At 34.8% G+C, this 17,443-nt stretch overlaps 1 protein-coding gene across 1 annotated transcript in view; it reads right to left on the minus strand.

The window, feature by feature from the left end:
* DMD (dystrophin) overlaps positions 1 to 17,443 on the minus strand; it is a 1,782,468-nt gene that overhangs the window by 1,469,751 nt on the left and 295,274 nt on the right. Inside the window, exons 3-5 of the mRNA XM_012730297.1 lie at positions 15,657 to 15,749; positions 13,642 to 13,719; positions 1,587 to 1,679 (exon numbers count right to left, since the gene is read on the minus strand). Of these exons, the coding sequence (XP_012585751.1) occupies positions 1,587 to 1,679; positions 13,642 to 13,719; positions 15,657 to 15,749 (264 nt within the window). The remainder of the gene's footprint in view (positions 1 to 1,586; positions 1,680 to 13,641; positions 13,720 to 15,656; positions 15,750 to 17,443) is intronic.

Here is a 17,443-nt window from a genome sequence, read left to right on the forward strand (position 1 = left end):
GGTTCCATTTAACACCATCACTGTATGAAAACGGCCCAGATCTGGGACTCAGGGGCTTATTTGATGCTCTTTTGAGCTATTCTCTGTTGTCAGCAATGCGGTTCTCTCTTCCCATATACCTGTAAATTAGGATTGAGTATCTGAAAAGATATGGGAGTCAGCTGAAAGAGCGATATGACTGCTGTGCTTTGGTCTACGTGCTGTCTGACTTTGAGCAGAACCAATCTACAATGCAAGTTAAAAGTCAACACTATAAAATGAAGTCGTAATACCTGCTACAAGAGGGATGAACCTCAAAGATTACGCTCCGTGAAAGAAACCAGACACAAAAGAACACATTCTATGATTCCATTGATGTAAAATGTCCATAAAGGCAGACATACAAAGATAGAAAATAGATTCATGTTTGCCTAGGGTTGGGGGTGGGAATGGGAAGTGAATATAAATAGACCTGAGATTTACTGTTGAAATGATGGAAATGTTCTAAAATTAGACTGTTGCAAAGGTTGTACAACTAATGAATATCCTAAAATCTTTGACAGATTAGGGGGAAAACTCTCCCTTCCTCAAAATAGTTTGAGGAGCAGTGGGCAACATAATTTGATCAGTTTAGTGTACTTTAAATTTTACACTTAGGACTAGTAAATTTATGATGTATAAATTACATCTTAAGGAAACAACTATATATAAAAGTAATTGTTGCTAGTAAAAAGAGCAGACGTCTCGATTATGCTCAAAATTCTAAAAAGATGACTGGAAAACTCTAAGCAATGTTATTTATATAATATACCACTAATGAAAATGGTACACTATACTGAGTGCTTTATAGATATCCTTTCATCTAATCTTGACAACAAATGTGAATGCTAATTATTATTTGCCCTGCTTTGACAGTTAAAGAGATTTACAGTCCAGAATGGAATGACATTATTCCCAATGTCACTAAATTGGTATATGGGAAGTTGAAATTTTAGTTCATGTTTGTCTCATTGAAGAAAAAAAAAAGTATACTTTTCACTAAAGCAAATGTCCTTTGATCTGTTTCAGCAAAGGTCCAATACATATATATAGGCTCAGAAGATCTTATACTAAGCAGGTTCAGAAAAAAGATAAACTTTCAGAATCACTTTTGACAAGCTTGTGTGTAAAAGACATACAAATGCATACACTCCATAAATGTTTTGATATTAGTTTATGCTGAAAATATAAAAAAAATTCATTTGGTAATGATTAACAGGGAAAAATGCCTTACTTTTTATAAAACTACATAGATCACAAATAGGTGTTTCATAATAGAAATAGCTTTGTGAAAAATGTTTTGATTAACTTACTGAAGAAGAAAGTCGTGTTTTTTACTTCATCTGTACCCGGTGAAATAAAATTTAGAAAAAAATTACTGCCTATTTTATAATCTGTTGGTCACTCACTTCAGGGGATGACATTAGTTGTTCCAGTTTAGAAGACAGCAAGATGAAATGTGTTCTGTATTGTTAGAGATACATGTTTACTTTTCAGGTCAAGAGTAAAAATGAAAGGAAAGCTCAGCAACATATTACCCAACAAGAAAACGCTCATCAGGAGCTTACCTGCCAGTGGAGGATTATATTCCAGATCAAACCAAGAGTCAGTTTATGATTTCCATCTACTATGTCAGCACTTCCAATATTCACTAAATCAACCTGTTAAAGATAAAGGGAAACATCTGAAGGAAGGAGACAAAAATGTCTGTTTGGAAAGAAAAGCCAAACGTGAAGGTAATTACATTTAGCAATTTTCAGAGCGTAAGCAGCATTACAGCTTTAAAAACGAATCTAAAAGGGAAACAGAATGCATGTGTAAATGCACTTTCTATAGCAAACCAAAGGCTCCAAATACATTTACAGAGATAGGAAATGAATGTACTTTTAGTGCATAAATATATTACTGCAGATTAAAGAGGCCAATCAGTGTATCTCCAAATGAAATGTGTAACAATGGTAACTCATAAAGGATGCCTAAAATTAAGACCTGCTTCCTAATACATAATTGAAACTCACAAGAAAGAAATGTCATCAGTCCTTTTATCTCGCTCAAAAGAGTGCTTTTATAATTAGGGGTGACTGTATTTGTTTAAAATGCCCTTGCTTCAGAGACACAAAACTCCAACAATGGACCTAATGGCCAGCTCTCTTTGCTTTAGCTAGTACTGGATCAAAATCTGCAGGATCTCATGTCGCAGGCAAATCCTACCCCAAGTCCTTCAGGCTCCTAACATTTTTAGGTGGAATCACGTTAAATATAAGCATCAGGCAAATAAGTACATGAAAAGATATCTGATATTATTAGCCATTAGAGAAATGCAAATTACAACCACAATGAGCTAGCACTATGCACTTATTATAATGGCTAAAATTTAAAGATAGTAACAATGTCAAATGCTAATGAGGGTATGTAGAAACTGGATCACCGTGCAGTACTGATAGAAATGGAATTATACAGCTACTGTAGAAAACAGTTGGCCATTTCTTATAAAACTGAACATGTAAACACCAAACAATCTAGCAATTGGGTTCCTGGGGCATTTATCCTAAAGAAATGAAAACTTGTGTTGATAGGAAATCCTACATGTAAGTTTTCATGCCAGCTTCATCTGTAATAACCTAAATATGAGAACAACTCAGATGCTCTTCAAAGGTGAATGGTTAAAAAAAATTGTAATATATCCATATCATGTAACACTACTCAGTAATAGAAAGGAATTAACTGTAGATAAATTCAACTCGGATGACTCTCATGGGAATTATGCTGAGTGAAAAGGCAAAGGAAATTGCAAAAGGTTACAGACAGTATGATTCTATTTATATAACTTCTTTAAAAAAAGACAAATGTATGAGAGAGAACAGTAACTGAGGAGCAGTTACAGAAGGCTGGAACAGTCGCAGGATGGGTGAAGCAGATGGATATGGTTATAAAAGGGCAAGATTTTGGAATCCTAGTGGCTATAAATCTGTTCTACATCTTGACTCCATTGACAGATTCAAAAAGTTACACATTGTAATGTTGGATAAAACAAAACTGCAAGTACTCACACACAATGCACACAGACACAAGTAAAATTAGGGAAATAAGAATATCATCAGTGACTTATAAAAATATTGATGTAGGCCCTCCCTGGTGGCGCAGCGGGTTAAAGCACAGCACTGAGAATCTAAAGCCGCTTCCGCATGAGTTCGATCCCCACCTGCCCCGGAGGTGACCACATGGCGTGGCAGACCTCTCCTGACCCGCCCGCTGCTCCCCTCAGCAGTGTACTTCGTCGATCTGCCTGTTCTGTTCCCCGCTCTGTCTCTGGTGAAGTCTCTCACCGCCCCTGAGCCTCTGGCCTGTACCCTAGTTCTGTAAGCACAAATAAATAAATCTTAAAAAAAAAAAAATATTGATGCCTGGGGCCCTCCCTGGTGGTGCAGCAAGTTAAAGCACAGAACTATTCTGATAAAGCCACTTCAGCATGAGTTTGATCCCTGCCCAGGTCATGATCCACATGGCACTGCAGATCTCTCCTGACCTGCCTGCTGCTCCCCTCAGCAGTGTACTTCATCAGTCAGCCTGTTCTCCTCCCTACTCCGTCTCTGGTGAATCCTCTCACTGCCCCTGTACCTCTGGCTCATACCCCAGTTCTGTATGCATAAATAAATCTTTAAAAAAATGTTGATGTCTAGTGATACTCTGCTGGTTTACAGTCTGTTACCACTGGGGAAATCTGGATTAAAGGTACATATGATCTCTTTGTAGTATTACTTATAACTAAAAGTGAATTACAATTATCTAAAAGTAAAATAGTTACCTAAAAAATGAGCATCCTGGAGTACTTTAAAAGGAGAAAAGACCACAATAAAGGAATTAAACAACTTCAGATTTTAGGCCTATACTGAATGAAGGTGAAACTGTCAGAACAGTAGTTGAGAACTGAGACTTGACTCAGGCTTTCCTCCCTATTTACTATTCTTGGTTCAGTGATTCTGCCCATAATGTTCTTTTGCCTTCCTCCTAGGTCCTAACACTTTGTTTATCCTGAGGGAAACAACCTGAGAAAGTATGTCATTCATCTTCCCCAACATATCTTCGCTAAAAAACTGAGAGTCATTTCAGTGAAGACTTTCATTATCTCGGGCTTTAAACCATGACTGGAATAAGTTTCACCACAAAGTGCCTTTCCTACTTGTTACTTCTACCAGTAAAATGTGTTTACATTTCTTTCATCAATGCTAGAATATATTCCTTATCACTCATCTTAATTTTCTAAATTGTTTTAATTATAACTAAAATATGAAACTATCCTGGAAGTTGAAATGAAAATAATACAAATGCTACTTATCTATTTAATGTTCATATGACTCCCAGTTATTACCCATATTAACTTATTTGCGGTTTTAAAATATCCTTTCAATGTGTTTCAAATACCTAAGTTTTTATCCTAACTATATAAAAATTACTGGTGGTCTGTGTTAAAACAAACGAGTCAGAGAAAAAAAAAAATACAGAATCATTTGAATAGGATGAAAATTTCAAAATAAGTCCACAGTTTCATTCCACACATATTTTATAGTAGAGGTTATTATTGAACTATACATTGGTTAGATGTGAGGATCATGCCATATGAACTTCATAAAGAAGCCAACCTGAAGTAACATGGGTAGATATTTCTATAAGATTCTATTGGGGAATACATGAACAGATGTCATAAAATCTGGTCAACAGTCTATGTCCACTAACACCTTGAATATGCCCAATCTCATCTAAAATATGGTTATCATGAAAAGATCTTGACTTTCTGGGTATAATTAAGTCAAGGTGATAATACCATTATAAAACATTACTAGTTCACCTATTTCTGCAATGCAAATGTTTTTCTATTAGAGAGCTGAATTTCAGGAGCACAGCATGCAAATTTTCCCTAAATCAATATGCAGTAATTTGAATATTTCAAATAGTTGAGGACTCACACAGATTTGTCCTATACAAACAGATAATAATCTGCTGTAATATTTTCATTTTAATTATACAAAGCAGAATACAAGATATTTCTAGAATTTTTATTAGTGGTAGATAAGTGGAGCTCCAAGGGGAAATCAATAAATCAAGAAAAGAAAGAGCCATCATCTACATTTCATTTGGGGATTCTCACATGGCAGTAGAAGGAAGCAATTCTTCCATACGGAAAAGTGAATATAAATCTATCACTTTTTACTTGATTCATTCATTCAATAAATATATCTTGACTCTGTGTCAAGCACTTATATACTTAAAACACAAAAGCGAAAAACTATTCCTGGCTTCTGGAACTGTAATAAGAGTGATAATAAGACCAAACCTAGGTGAAAATTTATTTTTTTTTAAATAAAACATGTTTTTTTAGGAAATGAACATACTGAGGTAATCACTCCTGTTAATTATATTTAGACTTGTCATAGAATCATCCTGGAAAGCCTCAGATATGTGCTCAGATATCAGCAGTCCCCATTGACTCTTATAAACACTCTTATTGTGTGAGTAGGCAAATGGTTACCCAATTCCTTTATCCCATGAAATGCCCCCTAAAATACATTTTGTATATAATCAGTATTGTTCTCAGGTCTGCCAAAGAGAAAAGAGAACTCCTAAATAAAATTAAGTAATATCCACAAAAGATCACACAACGGCCAAAACAATTGAGCAAAATAATGGAAAGAAAAGGAAGGAAGGAAGGACTATAAGAGGTATATTAATAAAGTGGTATGGTATTTAAATATAGACACACAGATCAATGGAAAAAAACTGAGAGCCCAGAAATAACCCCACACTTATATGGGCAGTTAATATATGACAAGATGCTAATAGTATACAATGGAAAAAGGAATTATTTTTGACAAATGGTGCTGGGAAAACTGGACAGCCACATGCAAAAGATTGAAGCTAGATCACAATCTCACACCATACACAAAATTTAGACTGAAGTGGATTAGAGAATTGTATGTAAAACTTGAAAGCATAAGATACATAGAACAAAACATAGGTGAAACTCTATAACATTGGTTTCAGTTAATGTTTTGGGGGAGTCTACAATGGCAAGGATAAAAAGCAAAAATAAATGGAACAACATCAGTCTAAAACAGTATCTGCACAGTGGAAGAATCCATCATTAAAACAAAAAGACAACCTACTGAATAGGAGAAAATATTTTCATATCACAAATTTAGCAATGGACTATTATCCAAGATAGAACAGACTCATAAAACTCAGCAACATAAAAACAAATAACCTGATCAAAAAGTGGGCACAAAACCTAAATAGGTACTTTTCAAAAAAATATATACTAATGGTCAATAAGCACATGAAAAAAGGCTCACCATCCCTCATCATCAGGGAAAAGTAAATTAACCCACAATATGATACCACCTCACAGCTCTGAAGATGCCCCATATTAAAAAGACCAGACACGAGTGTTGGTGAGGACGTGAGAAGAAAGGGATCCTAATACACTGTTGGGAATGCAGACTACCAAACACTATGGAAAGCTATATATAAGTTTCTCAAAATTATTAGAAATAGTCTACCATATGATTGAGCAATTCTACTCCTGGATATTTATTCACATAATTCAAAAAGGAAAAAAAAAAAAAAACAATTCTAGTCCTTGTACACCTAGGTAGGGGCCCCTTACATAAATTTTCTAATATGTGTTCTGGAATTATATCTTTCATAATTTCAATTTTTATTTTTAATTAACTAAAAGAGGAAAACAAAACCATATTTCATTAAAATCTGTGTTAAATAAAAAAGTATATGTTATTACGGTAAGCAAAACAAAGTACAGATAACATGTGTTAATATATGACATGCTGTGTGTGTGTGTGTGTGTTGTGACAAACACAAGACAGCAGGAGCAATTCAATATTGAGGTCACTGAGGATGCCCAAAGTTCTGTTATCCTGTTTTGTAAAATGAAAGCATCTGATACCAAATGAATAGGTGTGAAAATTGATATTGTGTGTGAAAATTAAATAGCATGGATTGAATTTTTGCAGAAATAAGAGTTCACCTACACATGAAGATTGGCTTTCAGAGTTCCTGCAAGCAGGCATAAAACTTGACTCAAAAAGTAACATTACATTCGGGCCCTGCGTTTTGTAATGCTTTATTCAAACATAATTTTACAGACTAAAAAAGTCTTACCATTTACCTTGACATAATGGTACTTTTTGTGGTTCCTGTAGAACAATTAAATGTGAACTCATTACATCTCTTGAGTCAGGATGAGCAAGCTATTAAAAACTGTGCCTAGGAAGCCTAATGAATGGGCTTTGGGAATAGCCTATTGTTATCCATTTAGTTAAATCTTCTAGTTATGAGGACGCAAACTAGAGGGAATTTATTTTCCATCCTCCTACTAGCACACAGATGAAAATTTCTGATTTTTGTACAAAATATAAATTTAGTACTTCTCAGCTGAATATAGAAATATTTTAGGGAGCACAGTTACCTCCTGGTGCTCTGTCTCCTATGAGCTTACTAACTGCAGGTGTAGAAGCAGCAGTCTCTTTCCTGCTTGTTCAAGACAGCCTATTCTACACCGGGTTTATTTTATTCCCAGTTATTTTCTGGGCATTAACACAGTCTAGCATTTTCAGTAAGACTTTTTACCACATACATTTGCTTAGCGCATGGTGGTTATAGTAAAAGAACGTGTCTGTGTGTATGTGTGGTGTGTGTATTATGTGTGTCTGTGTGTATGTGTGGTGTGTGTATTATGTGTGGTGTGTGTATTATGTGTGTCTGTATGTGTGGTGTGTGTATTATGTGTGGTGTGTGTATTACACTGATGTGGTTCACATTTAAGAGTATTTAAGAAAACCCTAACATTTAAAGCAAGTCTGAAATGTTAGGTTTCATGAAGGAGATTGCTAATCTAGACAAGATTATATAATTTTTCTTAGCTTTAAAGAAAGAACTAGAAGTTCATTACATATAAAATGGTACGCATTAACGTGCTTTTTTTTACATTCCTAATATGATTTTAATTGAGGTAACATTGGTTTACAGCATTGTTTGTGTTTTAGAGTTAAAGGATTCCCCCTCCTTCAAGTATTGTTTCCACACCATACCCACCACTAACTCACCCATAGTGCACACTGACTTCAGAATGAAAAATATTTGCTATAAAAATAATTATAGTAACCAACTTAAATAATTAAAATGGAAGTTTGTATAGAGGAAGAGAGGAGAACTACGTAAAAGTAAGGAATGATATTCCTATATCGCTGACAATATTCTGATGACTAAAACTGTAACAAAAATACTTCTGCTTTAAATTTATTTTGTGGTAGCAGGGAGAGGGATAAACTTTGTCCATTTTAGTTTGTAAAGCATTTAGGCATTTGCACTTCTAACTGGATGTTGTTAAAAGTTCCATCTCATTGAATAGAAGAACCATCTCATTTCTAATAAATGGTATCTGCCAATTCATGCCTTTTGAAGAAACCACTGAGGACATTTCATAGCTACAGGTACTAATGAGAACATATCCAGTATCATTCAGTCAACTGAAATTAGATCAGAGCTAGGAGATGCTGAACATTTGTTTCAGAGGATTTGGCTCTTCCAGAGCATTTCAGACTGTGAGTCATAGCCTAAGGAAGAGTCACTTTTGTTCCTTAACATGCAGAGTATATATCAGCATTTTTTACTTAAAGAAAGGTTAATGGATAAAAGTAAGCCATCATTTTACACTTCAGTATCAGTATATGACTTCAAATAACTGAAAAAAATCACTGCAAAGTAGATCATATAAAGTAACTTCATATAAATGGACAAAATTACAATAGAGTCCATGATGTATCATTTTTAGAAGTCGAGGTAGATGCCCTTAAATAGTATTTTAAACAGTAACTAATGGCTAGGAAAATATAAAGCATTGCATTTTATTATATAAAGATCGTCCTAATACTTAAACCTCATGCACATATTTCTACCTTCTATTTTTTTCATACCCATACATTTATTTCCTATAAATTGTTTATAACTGAGAATTCCCTTCTAACATTCTTGAGAAATAACATGTGCTTGTTAGTGTGTTATCTTTTATAAAACATCTTCTTTCATATGGTCAATCTAAAAAGACATATCCACATTAAGAGAAACTCCCCAAAATTTATATAATCCTCCCAAATATGATGCATTTAAAATATCAAGATCTCTGAAAAAGGCAAAGTAGTTCCACTGCCATGAAGCACGTGTTTTTATACTGTGTTTAAGATTTATAAGAAATTTTGAGAATTATGAGCATAAAGCATTCATATTTTTCCATTGAGAAGCATACAGTGAAACTTTTATTATTAAATGATGAATAGTTCCCTATATACAACCTACAAGGTAATTTGCATTGATTACAGTGACCTGGCTCTCTACCTGCAGTTTTATTTTACTCAACCTCCTAGCTCCATATTCCAAAGACTATTTTTTTTATTTTATAAAATACATAAATTTACACTGAAAAAAATAGCTTTCAAAAGCACATTTAGGGCCCTCCCTGGTGGCACAGTATGTTAAAGCACAGCACTATGAAACTATCTGAAGCCACCACAGCACCAGTTAAATCCTGGGCCAGGGAGGTGACCCACATAGTGCCACAGACCTCTCCTGACCCGCCTGCTGCTCCCCTCAGCAGTGTACTTCGTCAGTCGGCCTGTTCTGCTCCCCACTCTGTCTCTGGTGAATCCTCTCACTGCCCCTCCAACTCTGGCCTGTACCCCAGTTCTGTATGCATAAATAAATAAATATTTTTTAAAGTCTTAATGTTAAGAAAATACAAACATTAAAGAGAGGAACCAAAATTAAAAACAAATATATGAAAATGGATGTTTTCATGCAAGTAGTCTCACTGAATATAAAATATAAAATATAAAACTAAAACGAATTTTGCAACATAGAATAAAATAAAAGCTGTACACATATTTGATATAATATTATTCAACTCGAGTATGTATGAATACTATGTATCTCACAGTTGATAACATAGAATGTCATTTTAGTGACAACAAAAATCATAGATAGCCACAGCTTTCTAATCTTGAGTCATGCATCCTTTTTTCATGAAAAAGACTTGACAATAGCAAAAATCAAATATTTTAAAATGCATGAACAACATTTAATAAAAGAAAAATCTTGATTTTTAATACAACTAATAGCCATATAATTATTATTCCAAAGGATATCCATGTGTTCAAGTCAGAAGTTAATGGCTACCTCAACTCAAGTTGAATATACAAGACAAAAATACTATTTTCCCTTGGTGAAAGACATGTATTGGGTTAAGGATATACAATTAATTTCATAAAATAAAATTTATAAAATTATTTCCAATGGGAAATAGCTTCAACTTAAGAGTAAGAATTTCACATTGCAGGGGTCTCCCTCATGGTACAGGGCTTAAAGACACAGTGCTACAAACTCCTGCCAAGCACTACAGCAAGAGTTTGATCCATGGGCAGGGAGCTGACCCACATGGCACAGCACACCTCTCCTGTCCTGCTTGCTGCTCCCCTCAGCAGTCTATTTCAGTAGAGCTGCCTGTTCTGCTCCCCACACTGTCTCACCCCTACACTTCCGGCTTATAAATCTAAAAATAAAATTCACCTTGCATAGGAATATAAATTTAAACATTAAATGATAAGTTTGTACTCTTATAATCCAAGGAAGAATATTCTGAAACAAGTACAACTATGTCTATTAGCACATTTTACAGCTGAGGAAGTAGAACTAAAGTCATGGAATCATTGGGTAAATATCCTATGGTTAATGAATAACAGGAATGAAAATACATATTGCTTCTGGATGGTCGGATAACTATACATAAGCCTCTAAAGTTTGGACTGAAATTTTAGTGTAGGAAATAATATTTGTCTAACATAAATTTACTTAAACATTTGGAATTTATATCTAAGCCCTGGATTTTATGAATAATAAATGAAAGCCGTTTCTATTTAGTAAAAGATATAATGTTCTAACATACTTCAAAATATATATGATATGGCCATTTAGATTTCTGAATACTTTTGAGGCACATAAAATACTAGTTTTAAAGAATACTTTACAATCCTCATTATCTAAGATCATATACCAGGAAGAGTGAACACTATATCATTTTTCAGATCAGTGACATTTGACAACCGTTCAATCTAATTCAGTGACAGTTGTCAAGGATGTGATTAAGTGATTATTTGAACATAGCTGACATCTGAATTTTCACCCTAGGCTTTTAAAATACTCACTTCGGATTTGTGATTTAATAATGTAAAAATAATGATCTTATTTGATACGTGCTAGCTTACATTGTATATCTGAAGTTACTTTTTAAAAGTTGTCTCTTTGTGATAGACGACTGATGAAAGTGGTATAGGGAACATAATTACGAGTTTTATAACTGTGTTAGCTAACATTAAATCATGTCAAATCAGTAAAGTCCTGGTACATGCCCTGTATGTATTGCAACACTGCATTTTTGGTAAGATTCTTTAAAATAATGAAGGAGTACACTCTATGACTACAAAAAGGCATTGCTACTCATAAAATATAAACATGGAAATCTTAGAATGAAAGAAAACGTACTGGGATCAGCCAACAATTTGAAGAGAGTTAGAACGCCACACCACCAGATTTTTAATGACTAAATGTCTTTACCAATCTGAAAAAAACTCAATCACTATTCAAGTGGCTATAAAATGACTGCAGATACAAATCTCTGGTAGTCTCTCCTACTTCAGAAGTCTCTGGTAATCTCCCTACTTAGTTAAACCTAAGGGAGGAAATATATCAATAAACAAATGTTACTGACCCATTTATTATCTCTTTCCCTGTGAGCGAAGAAGGGAATAAAGAACTGCAGAACTCAGTTCAGAATGTCTGACACCAACAAGAGTAGAGAAGGGTAAAAGAATGATGGAAAGGCACCATGAGAGATGTGTTATATTACCTGGGATTTTCTTTATCTACCTTCAACAAGTCACAAATAAGTAGGAGCTCTGGATACATTCTTATCTTGAGCTAGTGTGTAGACAAGTATAACCACTTTGTGGAATCAACCATTTCACAGGATTTTGTAGTTTCTTCTGTTTGCTTTTTTAAATCAGTCAACTTTATTACAAATGAGCTTCCTTCTCGGCAAATATTGTAATAAAGGTATCACTGCACTTAGAAATACTTTCTTCTCAATAAGTAATTTTGAAAATAAATTATTGATAGTGGGAATAACTTCATGCTCAACCAGCAATGGCAGAGAATGCAAATGAGAACATAAACGTGATGCCTGGGCTCTGGGAAGCTAAGCTGTGAGTGCTATTCAAGTGGAGAAAGTAAAATTCAAGTCAGAAGGTGGAAAGGAAAGGGAATAGGCACCAGGTCAAATTGAGTTGCTAGTTTTGAACTAGAGAATGTCTGCTAGTTGCTAGTTTTGAACTGGAGAATGTGCTAAAACTAGTCTCTAGCAAAGGAATAGGGGGGAGGGGAGGAAACCAGGGAAAGAGAAGACAGAATGAACTTGACTTTACAAGCTCTTGAAACTAACACAAAGTTTTCAATACCCCTTTCCCAAAAAGGAAGGGAGGGCTAATTTTTTTCCCAGTTTCCAAATGAAGTCATAAAATTGAGAGATCATGATCACCTATTAGTAATTATTAATTTCGTAAAAATTTGGAATATCCAACTATATTGGAAGTTCTCAAAATTGCTATTATGTGTTTTTATGCACATGTCATAAATATGAATTTAGGTAACCTAGTTTATTTTAATTTTGCATTTTGATTATAAAATTATCATATATTAAATAAGATGTAGATTTCTAACTATTCTCCTGTATTTATTAACATTTAAACCTTTTTTTAAAAATTGAGTTATAACCTATATACAGAAAAGTGCACCTTAATAGATTCTCTCAAACAAATGTAATAAGTAATGAAGACAGCCGCCAATGGCCTATAAAGGGAAGGAATGTAGAACTCTCAAAGTCATGTAGAACTCCACGTACCTTCTCACTTGTATAGGTATAATTATTGAGTTTTTCTAATGCCACAGTGTATTTTCATCTTGCTGTATACTGAATCAAACATAGCAATATAAAACACATTTGCAGCTCTTACTGAGTTAAAATAGTATTTTTTTTTTTTCTGTGTGACTTTCACCCTTGGATATAGTATCTAGTGTAGTGCCTAGTAACCTTAATTCAAACCTTTTCATCATTGTGTCTGAATATACTTTAAGCATAAGAAATACTACACAGTCTAGTAAAAACTATTTATTGCTAGAAAGACTCCTAAAAGAAACCTAGGTCACCACAGGATATAAGTTGTTCACCAAATATAACTTCATCATTTAAAATCTGAAAACAACACAAGTATCCTATCGGTCTGGGTTGCACCTTTCTCTGTTCCCTGTGGTTCTATGTTTTTACTGCCTAGATTACATTAACCACAAACAGAGTACAAGGACTAGAGCTAATGATCTTAATAAGGACTTCAATTTAAAAAAAAAAAAAAAAAAACCTCTTAAAATTCTCTGTATTTGGGACCAGAGACCTCCCTCAATCACACATTAAATAGACTGTCCCATATGGCTTTATCCAGGGACACTTACATTGTTTTTCTGCAAGACCCTCAGTGCCTTGTTTACATTGTTCAGGGCATGAACTCTTGTGGATCCTTTTTCTTGTGGCTGAAAACAAAATTAAACAGTTTATAACCAAGTAGAGAGACCACATTCTACTAGATATAAAAGTTATAAATTTCATGTCTACTAGCTTAAATACTTTAAATGAACACAGGCTGTGAGGCACTGATAAAATGAATGTAAAGGTTTTAAGCTAACTACTCTTATCAGGACTTATTCAGCATGAATTGACTCCTCAAAAATATAAATAGTGAGGCCTCCCTGGTAGCTGAATGGTTAAGCCTCAGTACCGTCAAGCTATCGCTAGTCACAGTGGCATAAGTTCCATCCCCTGCAAGGAAGCTGACCCACATGGCACAGCAGACCTTTCCTGCCTCACCCACTGCTCCCCTCAGCAGTGTATTTCAGTGTATCTGCCTTTCTGCTCTCCACTGAAGAAAACTTTCACTCCTACCCCTGCACCTCTGGCTTGCACCCCAGTTCTACTAAACAAATAAACCTCTAAAAAAAAAAGAAAAACAACAGCATTTTTTCCTCACAAGGCTTATTTTGTTTTGTTATTGAGGTAACATTGGTTTACAGCACTGTATATGATTTAGGGGTTCGAGATCACACCCTTCAGATGTAGTTACCACACCACACCCATTACCAAGGCATCCAAAGTCCTCCAACATAGGACCCTTCGCATTGTGCTTACCTCCTCTCATTCCCTTCCGGTAGCCACAGAGAATGTTTTGCTTACAGCAGATCACTCCTTCATCCTACAGCCCAGTTTGTGATTAGTGCAAAGCCACTATGAAAAGCACCAACCTGCTTAAGGACATTTCCTAGTAAAATATATTAATAAGTTGATATCCACACTCTAGGAAATTTTATTTATTGTTTAAATATGTTTTATGTACGCATACAAGAACTGGGGTGCAGGCCAGGGCTGCTAAGGCATGAGAGAATCTCCAGAGACAGAGTGGGGAGCAGAACAGGCAGACCTACTGAAAAACACTGCTGAAGGGAGCAGCAGGTGAGATAAGAGAGGTCTGTTGTGCCATGTGTGGGAAAGCTCCCTGGCTGGGGAGCGAACTACAATGGCTGGCAATAGCTTGATAGGCTGTGCCTTGAACCCTGAGCCACCAGGGGGGCTGGCACTCTTTAGGAAAAGTTAAGAGACTTAAGCCTACCACAACTGTATAATGTCAAATGGGGATAAAGACTTTTTCCATGACAATTACCTTAATTGTCTGAGTCATTCAAGTTGCAAATTTCAACACTCTTTGATTCTCTAGCTATCACTATCAATTCCAAAAGTGATACTTTGTCTGGTAATTTTAAGCTAATATCTCCATAGTTCAGTATAATACCAATATATGAATTAAGCCATGTATTCAGTTGTGAAGGTTTAGAAATTCTACCATTATGATGACTGTTTTACTTATGACTAAAATTATGTCTACCATCTTAATAAATTTTAAGTGTTCAATAAAATAGTGTTGACTGTGTCCACAATGTTACACAAGAGATCTCTGGAACTTATTCTTTTAGCATAACTAAAAATTTAAACCTACTGTATAGCCAACTCCCCATTTTTTGGATCTTATGTTAAGTGGTCTTATCTCAATAAAAATTAAACTGAAATTTAAAACTCATTATGCATAATACCCTTTATAAAACAAATTTAATAACAAAGGTACTAAATATAAGTGAATATCTACTAATCACCTTAAATTTTACTACTAAAAAGTGTACCTTCTTTTGTGCTTATGATAGAATTTATGAAAATAAAGATAATATCATAAGGTTATTTTATTCAGGAATAGGTTCTGTGGTGCTAACTAAATCAGTAATTAGTAAATTGGTGAATTTTACTTGGTCTCATCAATTCAGGCTGAAATGAGTTCTGGTGAAATTTCACTAATTTGTTGTGAGTTTACTTTTTCTCCAATTATGTTTAGTGAGGTCAAGTTAGTTTTACAAAATAAATCACATACCAGTTTTTGCCCTGTCAGGCCTTCGAGAAGGTCTAGGAGGCGTTTCCCATCCTGTAGGTCACTGAAGAGGTTCTCTATGTGCTCCTTGCCAAACTGAAACACAAAACACATATACATAAAGTAAACTTCCAGTCATCCATTTCAATATCAGGCATTTTTATATGTAAAGGCATTATTATAGTTCATGGCAAGCTGTGACCCAATATGTCAAAATGAATAATAATTATTTTGAATTCAAATTTCTTGAGAAGCAGCTGATGCACAGAAGAACACTGGCCCTTCTCTCTAAATCTCCTAGTGAAAAGCCCGCTCCTTATGCCAGGAGGTAGCAACATACCTTTACTGCCAGCAATAAGGAATTCAAGACCTAAAAGGTTGGTGCAAACAAACTCTTAGGTCCTGGCTCATTAGCACTCAAGTCTAAAGTCTCTGCCTTGTTAGTTCTTCACAAATTCATTGTTTCTTTGAAAGGTAGATAAGCTGACTGCTTTCATCAGGAAATAGATCCCATATCTATGATTCCTCCATACTTATGAAATTAAATCTCTCCTCTTTACTCTTTCCTCTGTTAATTTAATTACTAGACCAACCAAAAGAACTCAGAAGAAAAGTCCCCCCACCTACTATGTTTAAGAATATTTAATATATCTATTTTTAATCTGCAAAGGATGGTGGATGAAAAGAAAACTTCCCCCCAAAAGTAATACATCATTATTAGGTCAAATCTATTTAATTCTTTTAATAACATGAGTTCTAATTTGTAGCTTAACTGATTTAATTAACTGCATATTTTGAAAGCTGATTCCATGAAGATGAGAAAAAAACTTTTAAACTCTTAGGCAATTAGAAGTAGGAGAGAAGTAAACACAAAGTAAGAGAGACTTCTTTCAATTTTTCCTGGGTCGGTGTATAAACTTTAAGTGTTCATATCCTTGGAAACATCATACATAATCATAGAGAGGAACCTGCATATACATCCTGCATGTTACTGAGAACGACACATTTTCACATTGAGTGGGTCAAATTTTCCAGACCTAATTTAAATTGAGTTGAAATAGGTCTGCGAAAACTTTCCACATTTTCCCCCTCAGTTCTTTACTTGGGAATTATACTGAGGAGAAATAATAGGTACTAATAATATCCAACCATTTTGAGTAATGACTCGTGAGAAATGCTTCACTAAATGGGTGGAACTCAGAAATCTTTGTACCATTTCTGTGAGGTTAGCCTTAATATGCTCATTTTCCAAATGACAGAAAGGGGTCGAATATATGGCCTCATGTCACAAAACTCAAAAGGTGCTACAGCCAAGATTTTGATCCAGATCTAATCCCTGGGAATCTTGCTTCTTCAATCTTATTCTGCTGCTTCTGTGATATTTTTTCCTTCCATTTGATTATCCTTCAAATATTTTATTTCTTCTATCATGCCCCCAAATATTTTCTTTTTCTAGATTAAAGTCAATAATCAGTTTATATAAATGAACCCACAACTCTTTCATTACCCAAATTAGATACAAAGTCCTAATTGATTGGTAAAAGAATGCACTGGGCTTTGTAAGTGAAGGAGATCGGCCAGGCCTTAGCCTTTACAAAACTATGGACCAGGAAATACTGCCCCACTTTAATTCAAAATGTCAAGGACAGGTCTAACATTAGCCTTTGGGTGACTGTGCTCTCTACATCTAATTCTTGGATGACACACAAACTCTGACCCCTGCACTAAGTCCACCAGCCTCTCTATGCCCAACTTTGGGAATCAAATTCCTTATCTGCTTTGACAGGGGA

Source organism: Condylura cristata, unplaced genomic scaffold (genome assembly GCF_000260355.1).
Source record: "Condylura cristata isolate star-nosed mole 26May11 unplaced genomic scaffold, ConCri1.0 scaffold00027, whole genome shotgun sequence".
NCBI classification, from domain to species: domain Eukaryota; kingdom Metazoa; phylum Chordata; class Mammalia; order Eulipotyphla; family Talpidae; genus Condylura; species Condylura cristata.